Source organism: Macaca fascicularis, chromosome 14 (assembly GCF_037993035.2).
Source record: "Macaca fascicularis isolate 582-1 chromosome 14, T2T-MFA8v1.1".
Lineage (NCBI taxonomy): Eukaryota > Metazoa > Chordata > Mammalia > Primates > Cercopithecidae > Macaca > Macaca fascicularis.
Genome location: NC_088388.1, coordinates 72,232,753 through 72,252,301, shown reverse-complemented (window position 1 = coordinate 72,252,301; position 19,549 = coordinate 72,232,753). Strand labels below are relative to the sequence as shown.

General features: G+C 46.6%; 1 protein-coding gene across 10 annotated transcripts in view; it reads left to right on the top strand.

The window, feature by feature from the left end:
• Nucleotides 1–19,310, top strand: part of FAM168A (family with sequence similarity 168 member A) — a 198,485-nt gene extending 179,175 nt beyond the window's left edge. For 6 of the 10 annotated variants that reach the window (XM_065528705.2, XM_015435469.4, XM_015435468.4 and 3 more), the window contains 5 exons: nt 348–473; nt 8,516–8,658; nt 10,378–10,552; nt 12,394–12,524; nt 13,351–19,310. In XM_065528705.2, the coding sequence (XP_065384777.1) occupies nt 348–473; nt 8,516–8,658; nt 10,378–10,552; nt 12,394–12,506 (557 nt within the window). In that variant the 3' untranslated portion in view covers nt 12,507–12,524; nt 13,351–19,310. The remainder of the gene's footprint in view (nt 1–347; nt 474–8,515; nt 8,659–10,377; nt 10,553–12,393; nt 12,525–13,350) is intronic. The other 4 variants (XM_045371337.3, XM_045371336.3, XM_074014688.1 and 1 more) reach the window with 2 other exon arrangements.
• The last annotated feature ends 239 nt before the right edge of the window (nt 19,311–19,549 follow it).

Sequence of the window (19,549 nt, the reverse complement as noted above, 5' to 3'; positions counted from 1 at the left end):
ACACATTAATGGGAAAGTGACTGAGGAATATATCAGAGCCTTAGGCCACAGTGTCAGGTAGTAGGAGATGGCATTCATGGGCATCTTTGTGGTTTTAGTAGTAGGTAGAAAATCCTGACTCTTTTAGTATAAATTCAGATTTCCCTGATTTCAATCATTTGGAAACATACTTCAGCATTCCTCCTAACCCACTTAACCATCTCAGAAAGGCTGAGCCATCCTGTGTGTCTGAACAAGCCCCTTGGGTTGTATGTTTCTGTCCAGCACAAGACCCTTGCTTTGTGTCTGTGATTGGTGGTGGCCACTTCTTATTTCTGCCTAATGCCATTCTTGTGTCTTCCCTTAAGCAACTCTGCTGATGAAACAGGCCTGGCCACAGAACTCGTCTTCCTGTGGCACTGAAGGCACCTTCCACCTCCCAGTGGACACCGGGACCGAGAACCGAACTTACCAAGCATCCTCTGCGGCTTTCAGTAAATACAGCCTGTCTCCTTTTCTTGTTCCCCTTGGTTGGGACTGATTTGTTTCTTAGGAAGAAAGGAAAGGAGCTTTTAAAAATGACATTTATGAGATAAATACTGTTTTAAGAGGTTCTTTTACCCAGGCAAAAAATTGGCCCTCCTTATTCAAGAAAGGTCATCCTCTTTGATCATGCACTCAGCTTTGGGGAGACACAAAGCACTGAGGGAGGGAGAAGGAAATACTCACCTAGCCAACAAGTTGATTGGGGAAGGACTATTACTGCTTTTTAGGGGGAAAAGACAGAGGGCACATTTTGAAGGTCTGTGGGTCTTTGGACAGAGAGGGCTCCCCCTCTAGCACAGGGCTTCTTAGTCTCAGCACTATTAACATCTAGACCAAATCATTCTTTGTTATGGGGGCGCTGTCCTGTGCATTATAGGATGTTTAACAGCATCCCTGGCCTCTACCCTACATGCCAGTAGGAAAGCCTCATTATGACAACCAAAAATGTTTCTAAACATTGCTAAATGTCCCTTACAGGGCACAAATGCCCTCTGTATGAGAAACACTGCCCTAGTGGAAGCTGCACTGTGGGACCAAGATGTGTATGAGGAGTCTTCAGGGAGGCCAGAAACCAGCTAGCCAGTCAGACTCGTCATATTCATCCTGAGGCTCAGTAGGGTAACTGATGTTGTCACCTTCACATCTAATTTTTAACACAAAGTGGTTCCACCGGGGAAATGAGGACGAATGTTTAGAAATTACTGAGTGGCATTTTGACTCCATATAAGGAAGAACTTTGTGTCTTGTCGGAGCTGTTCAATAGAGGAATGACTGACTTTGGATGTGGTGAGAACTTAGCTCTTAAGTTGTAAGGGCTGGACAAGCCCTCACAGGGATATTCCAGACAAGGCCTGATAGTGTGTGTTTCCACAAATTATTAATCTACTAAGTAAGTAGACTAGAATAATTCATTGTATTTTTTTCTTTTCTTTAAAACATCTGTGTTAGTCTGTTCTTGTGTTATTATAAAGAAATACCTGAGGCTGGGTAATTCATAAAGAAAAGAGGTTTAATTGGCTTCCAGTTCCGCAGACTGTGCAAGCATGGTACCAACCTCTGCTTAGCTTCTGGTGAGGGCCTCAGGAAGCGTACAGTCATGGCGGAAGGTAAAAGAGGAAGCCAGCATATTATATGGTGAGAGAGAGAGCAAGGGGCTGGGAAGGTGCCACACTCTATAAATAATCAGAGCTCACTCATCAACAAGGGGATGGTGCTAAGCCATCATGAGGGATCCACCCCTATGATCCCATACCTCCCAGCAGGCCCCATTTCCAACACTGGAGGTTACATTTCAGCATGACATTTGGAGGAAACAAACATCTAAACCATATCAACATCCAATGTCATTTTCTTCTGAGTTTTCATTGCCCCTAGATGTCAACGTCAGTTTATGTTTATACAACATAACTCACCTTTTGTAAAATGTACTTTCATAATCACCCTCTAATTTAATCTACACTACACTCCTACTAAGTTACTTAGGTGGATTTTCATCCTAGTTTGAAAGACGAGGCTCAGAAAGGTAATAGGTCCAACGCCACCCAGGTAGTAAGCAGCACAGCCAGAAAAAGGTATCACCCAGGTTAAGATTCTATTACTGACTTTTTTTCATGAGATTGATTTGACTCTTTAAGAGAGGTATGTCAGGCCGGGCGTGGTGGCTCACACCTGTAATACCAGCACTTTGGGAGGCCAAGGCGGGCGGATCACGAGGTCAGGAGATCGAGACCATCCTGGCCAACATGGTGAAACCCCGTCTGTACTAAAAATACAAAAAATTAGTCGGGCATGGTGGCAGGCGCCTGGAGTCCCAGCTACTCAGGAGGCTGAGGCAGGAGGATGGCATGAACCAGGGAGACAGAGCTTGCAGTGAGCTGAGATCGCGCCACTGCAAGATCCAGCCTGGGCAACAGAGCGAGACTCCATCTCAAAAAAAAAAAAAAAAAGAGTATGTCAGCCATAAGGAGTTTCTCCAGATACCTCAGGTAGAATGAATGAACATACGTAAGATTATATATATATATATATATATATATGTGGATAAACATATTCTCTCTTACATCTAAACATCTGGATATAGATGTGTATAGGCATACCTACTGTAGTGTAGCAGAAAGCAACCTGGAGTGGAAGCCCAAAGCTTTGAATCCTAGACTGGGTTCTGTGTAACCTTGGATAATTGATGTCCATGCATTGGACCTTGATTTTTCAAACTGCAAAATGAGGGAACTGAACTAAATCATCTCGAAGGTTCTTTCTTGCAATCAGACTCCTTATCTCTCAGCAAGATGATGTGTACTGAGTGTCTTCCACCCCAACAGGGACCTCCTCTCTAGCTGCCCTTAACAGTAGCTGGCCAGCAAACCATCTCCAAAAATGGAGTACTCATTCCCTTCAGAGGCAACCCTTTCCACAGTTGGAAAGTCTGAGTAACAGAAGGCCTTGCCTTCTACTACGTTGAAATCTTTCCGAATTCCCATTAAGTGTCCAGCAGCCACATCCCACTGTTCCCTCCCAGACAGGCTATCACAGTCCCTGAAAAAGACCAAAATATACCCACCCCCACCATTTTTTTGAGACAAGGGCTTGCTCTGTCACTCAGGCTGGAGTCCAGTGTCACAATCACGTCACACTGCAGTCTCAAGCTCCTAGGCTCAAGCAATCCTCCCACCGCAACCTCCCATGTAGCTGGGACCACAGGCATGCAACACCATGCCCAGCTAATTTTTTAATTTCTTGTAGAGATGGGGTTTTGCCACATTGCCTAGGCTGGTCTCAAACTCCTGGGCTCAAGCTGTCTGCCCACCAGCTACCATGCCTGTCTTACCTCTCTTTTAAGCAAGTAATGTATAAACCTGTGCCATTTTTTAATGTAGTTGGGGTTGACTGGCCCTCCCATACTCAAAAAGATTCCTGCCAGCATTCAGATTTTGTGGCTTCTAGTACCACAGAAAATTCAGGGCACTTTGACAAATTCAGTTCAATTTCACTGACACTTGCCAAGCCTGTTTGTAATTAGGTTTCCTACTTATTCATCACTGTCTTACTTGGCTACCAACAAGGAGTCTTAGGGGTCAAAGCAAGATTCAGACATAGAACTCTATTTTGTCCAGACATATAAATCTGATGATCAATAAACCGATTAGTCTAAAAGGCATCCGTAATGTGAGGATCAATGCCTTTGAAGGTGGTAGGGTTTCTACAACTGAAAAAGATTTATGACAGCAAGAAAGGATTGCAGAAAGGGTTGAAAAGGTTTTATCTTGTTAATGTACATATTCTTTTATTATCCCAGTTGATGGATTCTAAAATTATGGTTAGGAACCTAAGAGAAAGAATAGGACATCATAAACAAAGCCTCTTTTATAAGGCAGAGCTGGGACTTCTAGTGATTGAATTCCTTTTTTCTTTCATGATATTGCCTTTAGTGAAATGGGGACAACAAAAGCCAGTATATTAAATCCCCAAGATTGGACTACAGAGACTTTAACTCAGCAAAAGCTCTACCTAGGGCATGGTGAGCCCTGAACTTTGGGCCCAGCTCTGTACTGATATGCTGTACAATTTGGGGAAAATCCGTCCTTCTGGGCTCCAGATTCTTTCTCGGAAAGGGAGAAGGTTGAATATAAACCTCTAATGTCCTTCAGGCACAACATTCCAAAGTCTTAATTCTGTGACCTTTAGACTTAGAATTCCTTTCAGGATAGCCAGGCCTCCAGTGAGTGAATTGAGTCTAAGTTCATTTGGGCAAAATCTGTGAGCCTTTTTTGCAGCAAGCCCAACAGCTTCTTTTACTTAGATGCACAAAGTAATAAATCCTGATTTTTGTGTTACCCAAGCTCAGGCTAGAGCTCCAGGGGAATTTTTAGTGTTCCTCAACAGTATTGACAGGACCACCAGTAAATTATGGAAAGTCCTCTGCAATGATTTCCTCATGAAAGTCTTCTGAAATACTCAGTGACTTAGAATGTCAGCACTAGAAATGTTCTCTGATACTGTGTAATCCAAATGAGGATATTCCCTGAGAGAGGAATTGACCAGACTTACTGACAGAACCTAGGATGAGGGCCCCCAAGCAGTTTCTGCAGCCTCATGAAGATCCTCCTGACAAACAGTAACCTTGAGAACCACTGTGGTTAGAGGAAGTAGCTCTGAGTCTTAGATCCCCACAAGCAGCTCTCTCTTTCAGCAACTACTCATTATCTCACCTGTGAAATGTTTACGTTGGTCTTAATGATCTCTGAGTCTTCTAGCTCTGCAGTTCTGCTTCTCCCATCTCAGACTGTCTGGACAAACAAGCAAGGCCTTCTGCAGCATCATCTCTTTGACTGCCAAGGGTGTTTTGGCTACTGATTTGTATTCTGAGTATGTGTGTGTCTCATTTCATAACATAAAGAAAGGGAAACATTCTCAGACAAGGTTATTCTTAGATGTGGGAACCAAATTCTGCTGCAGTGTCTTGGAGCTTTTTGATTTTCCTCAGAGGGATGGTCTCACCACTTTGTAATATGGCTGTCCTTGTGGCATAGAGTGGGTAATCCAGCTTCCCCAGGGAAGAGAAAAATTCCAGAGCACATTCTCCAGGAGCATAAAGGAAAGTCATCAGCATCGTTGGCCTGTTAACTTTAAAGAATCATAAAATCATAGCATTTTAAGCCATAACATTTTAGAATCTTAGAATCCTGGAGTCTGTGTTTCAAGCTGGGACAGACCATAGTAGTCATAGTTTAGCTTTAGTCTCTCAGACCAGGCTCTGCCTGCATACCCTTAGGACAGAAGCTTACTGTCTTTCTATAAAGTGAGAAAGAAAATAATAATAACTGATCTTTATAAAGTGCTTCTAATATGTCAGGTACTGTTCTAAGTGCTTTTTACTTAACAATTAATGCATTTATCACAGGAACCCTATGAAGTAGGTACCATTACTGTTCCCATATCATACACAAGGAGACTGATGTATCCTACAGCTATTAAGTTGCAGAGCTGGGGGTTTGGACCCAGGCAGTCAGTCTGTCTCCAGACTGCTCATAACCACGGCTCTGTGCTACAGCGCTTTCAGAAACAGGCGTCTTCTGATTCAGGGGGGTCCTACTCTCCTGCATAGAAAATGGATGCTTTCAGCTCTGCTAGGATTCTCTACACCTTGATATATTCCTTTAAATCAGGGGTCAGCAAACATTCCTGTAAAGGCTTTTCAAAGGCCATATGCTCTCTATCAGTAACTACCATTGTAGCAGGAAAGTAGCCTTAGTCAATATGTAAATGAGTGGATGTGGGTGTGTTACAGTAAAACTTTGTTTACCAAAACTAGCTTCAATTACAAAAAACATGGCTGAAATTTAATTGTTGTAAATGTTTATAGTATGAATAAAAGATTCTGTGGTAAAATTAATTTGGAAAACACAGTCTTGTACATATTCCCATCTTAGAGATTCACAGTTCACCCCCCCACCTTCTTTAAGAGACAGGGTCCTGCAGTCACCCAGGCTGAAGTACAGTGGTGTGATCATGGTTCACAACAGCCTTAGACTCCTGGGCTCAAGCCGTCCTCATGCCTCAGCCTCCCAAGTAGCTGGGCACTGCACCAGCCACCATGCCTGGCTACGTTTTTTTCTTTTTTTTTTAGAGGTGTAGTCTGTCTATGTTACCCAGGCTGGCGTTGAACTCCTGGTCTCAAGTGCTTCTCCCGCCTTGGCCTCCCGAAGTGATGGGATTATAGGTGACAGCCATCACATCCAGCCCACCCTATTGTTTTAAAAACTTCTCAGGGTCATGGAATAAAAACAAAATCATAATTGTTTAATCTCTGTTTTACATTGTGACTTCACAAACATATGGGACTACAGAACTCTTTTCTTTCCTTTTCTTTGGCAAAAACAACTATTAAGATCCCTTGGAATCTATAGTCTGTTGTCCGCATTTGGGAAATGTCTATCTCTGGTTTATCTATAAACCCCTTTGTTTATAGATAAGTAAATTGTGTCTCCGTACACATCAGATGGTTCCTTCTAGACATCTGCAAAGCTGGACTCCCTGTCTCCCTCACAGAATCTGCTTCTCCTCCTATGACCACATTTCATGATTAGCTCCATAATTTAGCAACTTTGAGGAATCTGCTCTAGACTTCTCACTCAGCTCATAGTCCCACTTCCAGTTAGTTTCTACTTCTCTTTAACATGCTTCCCTCTCTTTAATATGTCCTTTCCACTCTGTCGTCATTGCTACTTACTTCCCAAGCATATTTGACCACAAAACTATGGGAAAAAAAACTATGGATCTGCAGGTGAAAAAATAAATGTCATGAATCCAGGGAATAGTCTGACTTTTGTGGCAGCTGTGCAGCAGCTCTCCTATCCTCCTGGGTCATCAGGGGCAGGGAGGTGCCAAGCCAAAGAGGTGTGATGTGGACTGAGAGAGATTTGTGACCATGTGGTAGTTTGCTTTTACTTGGGGTTAAGGTAGAAGAGACCCAGGATCTTTAGAACCATGGAATTTTTGTTTAGGAAGAAATCTTCATTCTTAGCCACCTGATTTTACAAAATAAGAAACTAAGGCCCAAAGACTTGACAGTTGTCACCAAAAATTAGGGAGAAAGCCAGGACTGAAGACTAGATATCTTCTCTTCCAATAAAGCACTCCCTCCACTCTGCCCCAAGCCCTTATTGTATAATAGAAACAGCACCTCGGAGCTGAAAGGGTCCTTGGTGAGCATCTTATAGGTGAAAGAGCTGAAGCCCAGAGAGCTTCAGTGAGGTCTGCTATACCTACCCAAGATGGAACCACAGGAAAGAAGTCACCTCAGCACCTCCCCAGCAGGGCTTCAAAGCTGGGGTCCCCTGGCACTGCCCCTTCAACTTAGAAGAGTTTAGAGTTTTTAGGAGAAGTTATTAAAAACACTTGCCTTTTCTGAGCCCAGGATCCCTTGTGTAAAATGCAAGGATTAGGGTCACTTGACGATCACTTGGGTTCCATAGAATGATTCCATTTTGTGATTCTAAGACAGTCTTGTTCCTGAATGACTCATGCTTCTTTTTATTTTTTATTTATTTTTATTTATTTTTTGAGACGGAGGACTCATGTTTCAAGTTTTTTTCTGTGAACAAAGGGTCTGTCACTCTTTTCCGGAGGATTCAAAGGCAGCACAGTTTATTTACCTGGGCAATTGTGAGCTTCTTGGGGCCTGACTTCTCAGTTCCATTCTTAGCCCCAGCTTTTGTCCGTCCTGCTGAGGGACAGACATGGCCCACGTTCCAGGTTGATGTGAATCTTTGCGATCCCTGACTTCAGGTCTTTTCAGGCAGAGGTGGCCTTCCCCTAGAGCCCAGGGGAGAAGGAGAAGCCAACTTTGCAGAGCAGTTTTTCAGCATCCTAGAAGATGACAATCTCTGAATGGTGTTTTGTATGGTCAGCATCCCAGAAGATGAGGGTCTCCGAATGGTGTTTTGTATGGGGTTTTCACCTTCAAACTTGGTGGGGAGGCAGGGGAACATGATGGAGGGAAGTCCAAGAAGAGAGAGAGATAAGGAGAAAAAGAAATAGAGCAAAAGAGAGAAACAGTAGCAAAAGGATACCCTGGATGCTGTGTGAGAAGACAGAAAAGCAAGTAGATAGAGAGTAGCAATAAAGAGCAAGTGAGTTGAGGGCTTCCATCTCTGGGCACCTGCCCGTTTCACAAGGCAGCTCCAAATCCCAGGCTGTCAGAGCTAAAAGGGACCATCTGATTCTAGCCTCTTATTTTATAGATGAGAGCCCTGAGACCCAGAGAAAGAAAAGATGCCCAGAATCATCCATGCAGCCCTGTGCACCAGGACTGAGGGAGCTGCCTCTGGGGCCAGGGCTTTCTGGGTGGAGCCCTGTTCTCTGTTCTCATCTATCTTTCCTGCCTGGATTCAGCCCATCTTTGACTGGGGAGTTGTGACTGGGACCTGCTGCCTTCTAGCAATGCTTTTCTGCCAACTAACTGGAAGTCTCTCTTATTGCCTTGGTACAGGATATACTGCGGGGACACCATACAAGGTCCCACCGACCCAGAGTAATACTGCTCCACCCCCCTACTCCCCATCACCCAACCCCTATCAGACGGCCATGTATCCAATCAGAAGTGCCTACCCCCAGCAGAATCTGTATGCCCAGGTAGGTACACGTCAAAGCCACTTCTTCTGCAGGTAGAGGAGCCTCCAGCCTGGGCGCAGTGTGGTGGGGTAGGGTGAGGAAGTGAGGGAAGGAGAGGATGTTTAGTGGCTCAGCTAGCTGTCCTTGTTGCATCACGGAAGCGATATCCCTGCAGTCTGCTTACTCCCTCATTCCACCTCAGCCCCTAGAGGGGTGAGGCATGAAGTCATTTAGATTAACAGAGCCCAGAATGTCAGAGGACAAAGGCCCTCAGAGATTTTCTAGCTCAACTCCTTTGTTAAACAAGTGGGGAAACTGAGACCCAAAGAGGGGAATGACTTGTCCAGGGTTACACCATGAGCTATTGGTTGGTCAAGATGAGACCCCAATGTCTTAGTCTTTTCTCTCTAACCCCCACATCTACCCTTCCTCAGTCTGTGAGCTGAGTGGGGAGGATGAAAGTACACAGGCTCTGCCACCAGAGCTCTGTGACCTTAGGCAAGTTACTCTCTCTTTCTGTGCCTGATGGGCCTTTCTGGGCTCCTTCAGCTAGAGGATGTATGCATTTCAGGATTGGTATGAGACAGGGGACCATATGGGGCTCTGGCACACCCATGACACATTCTTCTGGAGTGACAACTCTATAGGAAGTATAAGTGGTAAGGAGAATACTTTTTTAGTTTAAAAAACAGCTATATTTTAGAGTAGAAGACAAAACTTAAAAAAATAAGAGGCTTGAGATCAATTTATCTCATTTAATAGAAACATTTGAAGATTTCTGAATTAAGATGATATCAGGGGCTCCTGTTTACTTCCCCTGGAAGTCAGTGGGCCAGTGGATTGTGGTAGCAGGAAGCAGCCATGTGATTCAGGCATTGGGAGTCACCTCGGACCACTGTCTTCATCCTTGCCTTTTTACCTAAAGGGAAATAGCTAATAAGAGACATCCTGGGAAATGCTATCCATGTATGCCTTTTTTTTTTTTTTTTTTTTTTTGAGATGGAGTCTTGCTCTGTTACCCAGGCTGGAGTGCAGTGGTGTGATCTCAGCTCACTGCAGCTTCCGCCTCCCGGGTTCAAGCCATTCTCCTGCCTCAGCCTCCCAGGTAGCTGGGACCACAGGCATGCGCCACCATGCCTGGCTCATTTTTTTGTATTTTTAGTAGAGATGGGGTTTCGCCGTGCTGATCAGGCTGGTCTCGAACTCCTGACCTCAAGTGATCTGCCTGCCTTGGCCTCCAAAGTACTGGGATTACAGACATGAGCCACCGTGCCCGGCCGCCATTTTTTTTTTCAACATGTACTTTTTTTACAACGTGCACTTGTACCAGTATGATACTACTACTAACTATCCTTCCGTGTATGTGTTCTGGAGTTTACCAACGCTGTTCACATGCTTGGTAACTGATTGACTGTTATTCCTAACTTTAAATTTTAGGTAGTTTATAAAAGTTCATTGCAGTAAGTTAAAACATTTTAAAATGCTAAAACCAAGGTTAAGGGGGTAGAGCTCTTATCCCGTTAGATCATCAGAGCAGCCTTAGGAGCAAGGCAGGACAGAATTAGGGCCTTATTTTTCAGACCAGAAGCTGAGCCCAGCACTGCACTGACCACAGTCACAAAGTAAGACAAGCAGAACCCCAGCTGGGGTCCGGACCTTGTGTCCTTCAGCCAGTGCTGCTCTCTCCATATCCCACCTACCTCTCCAAATGCCTGTGTGACCTCAGCCTCTTTCCCCCAGGGAGCCTACTACACACAGCCGGTGTATGCTGCCCAGCCTCATGTCATCCACCACACCACGGTCGTCCAGCCCAACAGCATCCCCTCTGCTATCTACCCGGCACCTGTTGCCGCCCCCAGGACCAACGGCGTGGCCATGGGCATGGTGGCAGGCACCACCATGGCAATGTCAGCAGGTGAGGGCAGCTTCTGCATCAGTGTCCATCCCTTTCCTCTATCAACTCAAAACGGAGCGGAGAACACAGTCATAGAATCGACTGCAGCGTAGCACAAGAGATCCTGCGCCAGGGGGCTTGGGAACCCAGAGGAAGGAGCCTCTAAATCTGTCTGTGGGGATGAGGAAGATTTCACCAAAAAGGGCATATTGAGCTAGGCCTTAAAGGGTGAACACAGACTAACTAGAGAAGTGAAAGAGGGAAGGGCGGTGTAGAAGGAACATGAATATGGCATGTTCACAGAATGGAGGAATGGAGCCATGGCCCTTAGGAAATAGGGGCTTGGAGTTGGAAGGTGGCTGGATCACTGGCAAGGATAAGATGGTGGAAAGTCTTGAACACCTTGTGGTACCTCTGTTGTGCACAAAGGGGGTCAAGCAGGGCAGGGATGCAGTTAGGTTTAAACATTCTCTGGCTGCAGAGTGGAGACAGGATTAGAAGGGGTGATTTGGAAGCAAGTAGCTCAGTAAGGAGGTTGTCAGTGTACTTTAGGGGAGAGAGATGATGCTAGCACTCCAATAACAGCAGGGGCACCAAAAAAGAGGACACAGGGGGCAATGCTCTTTATTAGGCAGGAGCTTAAGAACCTGTGCAATAATTATAATAATTATGAGGGATGAGACAAGCAGAAGTCCCCAAGGACCCCTTTTTTTTTTTTTGGAGACAGGGTCTTGCTTTGTCACCCAGGCTGGAGTGCAGTGGCACGATCTTGGCCTACTGCAGTCTTGATCTGCTTGGGCTCAAGTGATCTTCCCACCTCAGCCTCCCAAGTAGCTGGGACCACAGGCATGCGCCACCACACCCGGCTAATTTTTGTGGTTTTTTGTGGAGGCGGGGTTTCACCATGTTGCACAGGCTGGTCTTGAACTCTTGGGCTCAAGGGATCCACCCACCTCAGACTCCCAAAGTACTGGAGTAACAGATATAAGCCATTATGCCTAGCCTAGAGACCCAACTTTTAAAGAACCAGGTAGGATACCATCTGAGGTAAGAAAGTATAAGGGGTAGAGTGAGCATTTGGATTTTATTCTGCCCCTAACGTAAGGGTATGGTTAAGGCCTCTTACTCCCCAGATCAAGTTGGCAAACTGTTGGCAAACTGACTCAGTGTCAGCCTTGTTCAGGTCCTGGGAACCCAATATCAATAGATCAGATCAGAACACTGTCCTTAAGGAACACCTAGGTTAGTGTGGGAAATACAACCACACACATCACAATTACTACTCAGTATGATTGTGCAGTAAGAGAAGCATACAAGGAAAAGTAAAAGGAAGGCTGGGCATGGTGGCTTACACCTATAATCCCAGCATTTTGGGAGGCCGAGGTGGGCGGATCACTTGAGGTCAGGAGTTTGAGACCAGCCTGGCTAACATAGCGAAACCCCATCTCTACTAAAAATTAAAAAATTAGCTGGGTGTGGTGACGGGCACCTGTAATCCCAGCTGCTCAGGAGGCTAAGGCAGGAGAATCGCTTGAATTCAAGAGGCAGAGGCTGCAGTGAGCTGGGATCGCACCATTGCACTCCAGCCTGGACAACAGAGCGAGACTCCATCTCAAGGAAAAAGGGAAAAGGAGGACTTAGAATAGTGATTGATTCTGTCCTCAAGCATCAGAAAAGATTCTCCTAAGGAGGTGAAGTCTGGCAAGGTGGAGAAGGGCGGACAGCAGTTCATCAGGAAGGTGAGGGAGCTGTGGGGGATTTGGGCAGAGGGAGCAGCCGTGTGAAAGACTGTAGCTTCATCCTCTTCGTTCCTGTGTCTGGTGCAGCCTCGTCAGGTTACTCTTTTCTCTCTGGATGCTCAGGTACCCTGCTGACTACACCCCAGCACACGGCGATTGGGGCACACCCTGTCTCCATGCCAACATATAGGGCCCAAGGAACCCCTGCGTACAGCTACGTGCCCCCACACTGGTAAAGCCTGCAGCCCATCCAAGTGAGTGTGGCCAGGGTGAGAAGTGGGAGGGGGGATACACACAGGAACTGCCTCAAAGTCCCTGGTTTGGGTCTGGCGCACAGGTGTCAGCTGGGGCAGGTAACAGCTGTCAAGTTATCAGTTGCTTTCCTGCTCCAAGGTCCATAATATCACTCTTAATAATAGCTATCACTTCTGTTGACTGCTTGTTGAAATCTAAATAAGAACAGAAATAATAGTAGCTATCCCTTTGTTTATGTTATCTCATAATCCTTATAGTTGCTCTGAAATAAGGATCATTAGCTCCATTTTACAGATAAATATGTAGTTCAGTATCACTTAGCCAGTAAAAATTAAGCTAGGGCTTAAACTTCAGTTCTCTAGTACTGAATTCTGTGCCATTTACCTTATGGTCTTCAGATTTCTTTTAACTTTGGGCCCCATTCTTCAAATGAACTCTTACCTAGATCATATGTTAGAGCTTTGATTGGAGCTGTTTGGAGGCTTTGGGCTGACCCAGGCCACTGGCTTCCTTGGTCCCCTCAGCAGCTCCTGAGGCAGTGACAGTGAACCATAGTGCTCCAGGGATGTCACTTTGAAATCCTCTGGCCCACCACATCATCTGGCCTCCCCTATCTCCTCCAGGGTTCTTGGCACCAGAGTACAACAGCTTCCACAGGCAGGAAGCGGGCAGCTTCACTAGGAAGTCACAGAGGCTCCATTGAGGGCTCCCAAGTTGAGGGGAAGGGGTCCAGAGGTTTCCTTGAGGAAGCCTGGAATATCACTGACACTGTTTGGGGCCTCTGGAATATCACTGACACTGTTTCTTTCCCCTTTCCCTCCACAGATCTGGAGTCACACATTGTATGCAACTACTCAAGTCTTACACCGGTGCTGGAGCAGTTCCCTAGCAGCACCACCTCTATTTGCAAGAAGAGACAACGGAAGTGCAAGGGTCACTTTATGCATCTTTAATGGTTTTGATTTTTATTTTTGGTTTTTGTAAAAGCTGCTTTTTCTAATCTCCTGCCTCTCCCCGACTGTACCCCTCTTAGCCGCTGCCCTTCCAGCTCTACCCACTTCCTCCTACCTGACCAGGCCATGTCCTCTCTGCTCTTCCCTAAGTGTCCTGTCCCTGGGGATCCCAGTCTAGAGGCAAGCAGAGAGTAGGGTTTATTGCAATGGTTCATCTGAAGGCTGGATTCCATTTGAAGAGCATAAACAGATGTGGTCCAGGATAGGAACTCAGAGCTGTTGAGCAGGCTGCATCTCTAGGGGAGTGTTCTGGTTGTTTTTCTTAAGCAAGATTAGTTCAGGACATTCCCATGTCCTGGACACAAATGAAATGTCTCCTGAGAACCATTGCAACAGACCAAGAACAAAACCACCTGAGTATGTAGGAATGTTATTAGCAGCTTAATACCCCAGGCCAAGAACCTGGGGAAAAAAGTCTTTAGAATTTGGGGGAGGGTGGGGGGAGGGAGGGCATTGTGGGGAAGGAGAGGGGAGAGGGGAGAAGGGAGCAGTGTTTGCCTCATGGCTTTGGTTTGAAAGGTCTCTGGTCAAAGCATCTGGCCCTGGACCTTCTGATTTGCACAGTGATGTTAACTGACCTGGCACTTCCTCAAAAGGTGATTTTGACCTTAGACCTGCCAAGCAGCTGCAGGGTGGTGGGATCCCGGCATCCCGAGGCCTTGGAAGGCCAGATGCCCTGTGTCATCCAGACTTCAGCCTCTGAGCTGTCATGGACCCACTCTGATGAGGAGCTTCCTCCTGACTGGAGTGGGAACCTAGGGCATTTCTCTCCCTTTCCTTTTGCCCTTCCCAGTGCCAGGACTCACCTGTCTGACTGTAGAGCTTGCAGGCAGGCCAAGCTCTTGGTTACCTGTGCCATTCATGGCCCAAGTGAAGGAACCATATTCCAGGTGGGTGCTGGCAGTTCTGAAGGTCAGGATAGTGAAGGAAAAGCAATAGCAATAAACATTTCATAGACTCATGGAACTGAAGGGACCTTAGCAATCATCTCATCCATTCCCCTATTTGGCAGATGAGGAAACTGAGGCCCAGAGAAGAGGAAAGGACTGCCCTAGACCTTACAGTAAATTAGCATTAAATGCAGCCTTCCTACCTAGTGGGCACCTTGCCTACAAAAATGTACCTAGGGACAGATTGGCTTGGTTTTGTAAAAATTAAGTCGGCAGCGCCCATACCTGGTGAGTCTGGAACGGTCTCTGGGCTCCTGTTTCTGCCCTTTTCCTCCACGGACTCCAAAGGCGGGGGTTGAAGACTGGGCAGAAGCTACATGGGGGCAGATGGCAGGAACAGAAATGGCAAATGAAGAAATAGCATTTGGAAATTCTGTGAAGACATCTGGAACTTTCATCCTGTACCTGACTCCACCTCCAGGAGAAGGAGCAGGTGGGCTGGCTGAAAAGGAGAGGCCATACTTTTAGGACAGTAGCCCCTCATCCCGAGAGGAGAGGAAGAGGAGGAAGAGAGTGGGAGTCATCAGGAGAGGAGGACAAGGATGAGGCCCAGGAGACAGGCTCATCTGGGAGAAGAGGGACCCCTGGGACCAGGAGGTCCCTGCTAGTCTCAGCCAGGAGCCTGGATTGCCCAGGAGCAGCCTCTGGCACCCAGCGCTTGGCTGGGCCAGCAGCTCCTCTGGGGGTGGGGCACGAACATTTCACTGTACAAAATGGGATCATTGACAACATTTGGGACTTTAAAAAACTGCTTTCATTTTAAATTCACGCAAACTTGGACATACCCTTACCCCTACCCCCCATGTCTCCCCAAGGGAGGGAAAAATCAGGAAACCCTTGGGTTGGAAGGAGCTCAGAAGCTGTCTAGCCATTCCCAGGAGGGTAAAGCCCATCAGCATCCTTGGTCTAGAGCCAGGAGTTTGGGGGCCCACCTTCCTGGGCTTCCAAGGAACTTTAGGACCAGTAAGAAAAAATTCAGCTTTTCTAAATTGTCTGTTCCGGGGTGCTGATGAAGTTTCACTTTAAAACAACAGAAAGTTTTCCAGTGTTAATTCACTTTTTGCAAATACCTCCTCCCACCCGCTTTGGTTTTGTAAAGGTGGGTAAAGGTTGTTCTGGATTATGTCATACGTGTTTGAAAAATGCCAAAATAATAATAATGATAATGATGATAATAATAATAGAAACCTTTGGATTTGTCAGGTGCATCACAGAGTTCAAAGCACTTCACAGCCTTTCATGTACTCGCCCTGAGAGGGATGGGATCACAGTTATTACAGTCAATTGACAAATGAGGAAACAGGTTATGGAAGGGAACAGGCCCACAGTGAACAGCATGCTGGTCTGCCAGGCTTCCCAGAACCCTGCTGCCTCCATGTGGGCTGGGGTGGAACCACAGAGAGGAGAAAGGAAGAAGAGGAGACCTAGGAATGACCTTGTAACTTTTGTTCTTTCTACACCAGTAAGTAAAACTAACAGCTGGACCTCAGAGTTCACAGAACAGTTGAACATAAATTATCTGGTTTAACCCGATGAAACAGAGGTTATTTCTCCTATTTGATCCATAAGGAAATCAAGGCTTGGAAAAGTCAAGTGACTTGCTAATAAGTGACAGAGCCACTTGAATCCCAGGCTGTCTGCTGTCTCGTTCCCCTCCATCTGATCCCCACACAGGCTCACGTACTAAAGCATTTGTGCTCTGTGCCCTATCTTAGCCCCTACTATGTAATTCAAGAGCAAAGGGAGGCCCCAAGGTGAAAATAGGGCACTGAAAGGCTGTGGTCTGGAGGAGCCTAGGTCCAGCACCCCTTTTTCAGTATGAGCCCCAGTTCAGCCGGCCTCAGCCTCTTGCTATGATGGAGATCCACAAGCCTGGCCAAGCTTGGGGAGTCACTGCAAAAGGACTGAGCCCAGGAGAGCGGGGGCAGTCATGTGCCTCTGGTAGGAAGGGCACAGTTACTGGTAAGGACACAGAGATCTAGTGGGAAGTACCATAGGTATCCTCCAAAGATTCTAGACGGCGCGGTGGTCAAGCGAGATAAAAAGTCAGAGCTGGAAGGGCCCTCTCATTGAAGGCAGGCAAGCAAGAGAGGACAAGGGATGTGGCCGCCGACAATGAGCACAGCACTGGCCCCAGAATGCAAACCCCTCCCTCCTCCTCACGCCACTGCCTCTCCCCAGGTGTAACGCCCGTGGCCAGGATCGGGGTCCAGATGGTTCCAGTCACCAGCCAACCCTTTTGAATTCCTCTACTTCTTCTACCTGACCCCCTCTCCTCACTGGCCTGGGGCCGAGGAAGTTTGAGTCTGGGAGCTGGATTGCCTGCAAATAGTGAAAGCCTGAAACATAATGGTTTGCCGTGTTTTGAAAAAAATGCATATTTAATTTCTTCCTCATGAGATAGGAGTTGCTGTTCTTTCTTACCTGGCAATGACTCTAAAAATGTATATCCCCTTTCCTGAATATCTAGCAGGGACATACACACCGTCCAGAGCTTTTTTGGTATGCAAAGTACTTTGACATTGGTTGCGAAAGTCCTCCATTTTACAGGCAAAAAACCTAAGGCTCAGGAGGCTTGACACTTGCTAAAAGGTCACACAGCTTGTAAGTGATTCTTCAAATCCTCTGCTCTTTCTGCTGCCACCTGCTGGGCCTCTTGGCAAGCATGAAGGGAGGGGCTCACTGTACTTTATAGAGAGCTGGGAAGCCCAGTCCTCTGAGCTGAGCGTATTTCTATGAACTGCTTTGGGCCAGGACCTGTAATGAGCCCTGGGGAGGGACCCAGAGGCACATCTAGCTGGCAGCACAAGGAGGATGAGAATTTGCAACTAAAGGCCTCACTTGGACAAAACACTTTGGGGTCACAATGCCCAGGACTGAAGACATGTTCGAGGACAGCACGAGGCATCTTTCTACTGGGAGACCCATGTCCTTGGTAAGCATGCACACCTGGCTTCCTATCCCCTGAGAGCCTGCCCACTGTCCAGATCCAGTGAGTTGGTACTTCAAGAGGATCTGGTGTAGCCTTGGCCAAAAGCATACAGACTGAAGTCTCTGGGCTTGCTTTTCCCATGGGTGAGGACCAGAACCAGACTCTGAGCATCCTTACCCCTGGCCACCCAGATTGTTCCAAATTTGAGGTACCCCGTTCCCAGAGATCTGGGGGTCCTTCTTTGGAGGGCTTACTTTGTTCTGATGGCCTTCAGAAAGGAATCACATGAAGTATAAAAGGACAGGCCCCTTGGTCACCAAGTTTTGGCTCCTCATACAGATAGGACTCATCCAGGATTCCAGTGAGGCACTGGCTAAGCTTCCATATCAAATTCCTCAGCTTTGTTCTGTGCCCAGAGTGAACTTTGTCTTCTATATCACCATCTGTATCAGAATCCCTCCTCAATTGCAGTTAAGTGAAAATACGTGGAAGTCTGCTTTTCTATCCTGTATTCTCCCACATCACTACTGGCTGTGCAGCCTCTGCTGCTTGCCAAGTTTGGGAATCCAGAGAGGGGCAGTAGCAGAGTGGGCCAGTGGACCCATCCGCAGAGCTGAAGAAACACACCACACTAACTGATGGGATTCCACCCCAGAGCCTCTGAGCGCAGGCAGGCATGCCCGGTGGGCTGCAGGGTTTGTCCTTTACTTATCCATCTGCCCCTCTCCTAGAAAACTTGTTTCTGAAATTAGGCATTCTATGGTTCCAGGGCCCAGCCTTCAAAATTCCTGGCAGGCCAGCTTCAACATTCCATGGCCAGCCCTGCCTAAGCCAGACTTGGGTCCCGGTCCCTCAGTTTCTCCAGTGGATATATGCTGTGGTGCATGCTGTTAAGTCCAACCCAAAGGCCAACCGAGGCACACAGGAATTGGGACTGGCTGCCACAAAGCTAGAAAGGGACAAGACAGCACCTTCTTCCCTGTGGCCACATGGATAGTCCCTGGATATTCTTGCTGTGGTAGTGAGGTCCTCTACCCCATTCCAGCCACTGATAGTGGGAGGATTTTCCTTCCTGAGGAGAACAGATGTAACAGCTTTGCAGATAAGTACCAGCCCACAGGAATCAAATGGGTGAAACCCACTTTGGGCCTGACCCCAGCAAGACCAGCATCTCCAGGCCCCAGCCTTTCTCCTCAGGCCTAAGAGTCAGGGAAAGAGGGGAGACTGTCCCAGAGACCACCTCCTGGGGTCAGCCAGATAGTCTGGATCTATGGCGTGACTCAAGCTCTTCCTTACCCAGGGGGAGGTAAGGCCAGGCCTCTGGCAACCTGGAGTTGTCTGTAATAATCTTGAAAGGCCCACGGGCCTGTCCCCATCCTGATTTCAAGGCATCTCCTTCCCTGTTTCATACCACATGACAGAGAAAGCTGTTCTCATGGCATGTAACATCCCTGTGAAGACAGCGTTGTATATGATTTTGTATTTTTTAATTCATTTTAATCTACAGGTTGGAATCTAATTTTTAAATTTTATTGGAACTCACATTTTAAAAAGAAATAAAAACATTTAAAATAATAACAATAATAATAATAATAAACCTTTGACCGGTGTCTTCCAAGTAGTTTGATCAAAGAATTTATAGGTGTTTTCAAAACACAGTCCAGAGTGTAAAGATTGGAAAGCCCCATGGCCTCGCTTGTGTGTATGAAGTGTAAATCTGGTTTTGTTTTGTTGTTTTGGATTCTTTTGGGTTTTTGTTTTGTTTTGAAGATCAGACAGTGATCACTCTGAAAGATTGAAGCCAAGAATTTGTAACTATGATATTTACTGTAAGCTGTAGAACACTCAATAACTATTAAAAAAAAAAAAAAAAAGTTTCCCAAAAAAAAAGTCTTAGGTGACTAGACTGAGTGGTTCTTGGGGAGGGAGGCACAGAGGACTGTCCCGGGCCAGTGAGTCCCTTGGGCTTCTCCCCAAGTTGATGCTAAACTTGTTCTCAGCAGTCAAGAAAAACCTATGGTGCATCTCACAGCTGATCTGACAAGGGTCTGTCCTAAGGGTCTCACAGCTGCTGGGGAGCTATAAGGGACAACTTCAGCACCTACCCTAAGTGTGTGATGTGGGAGCAC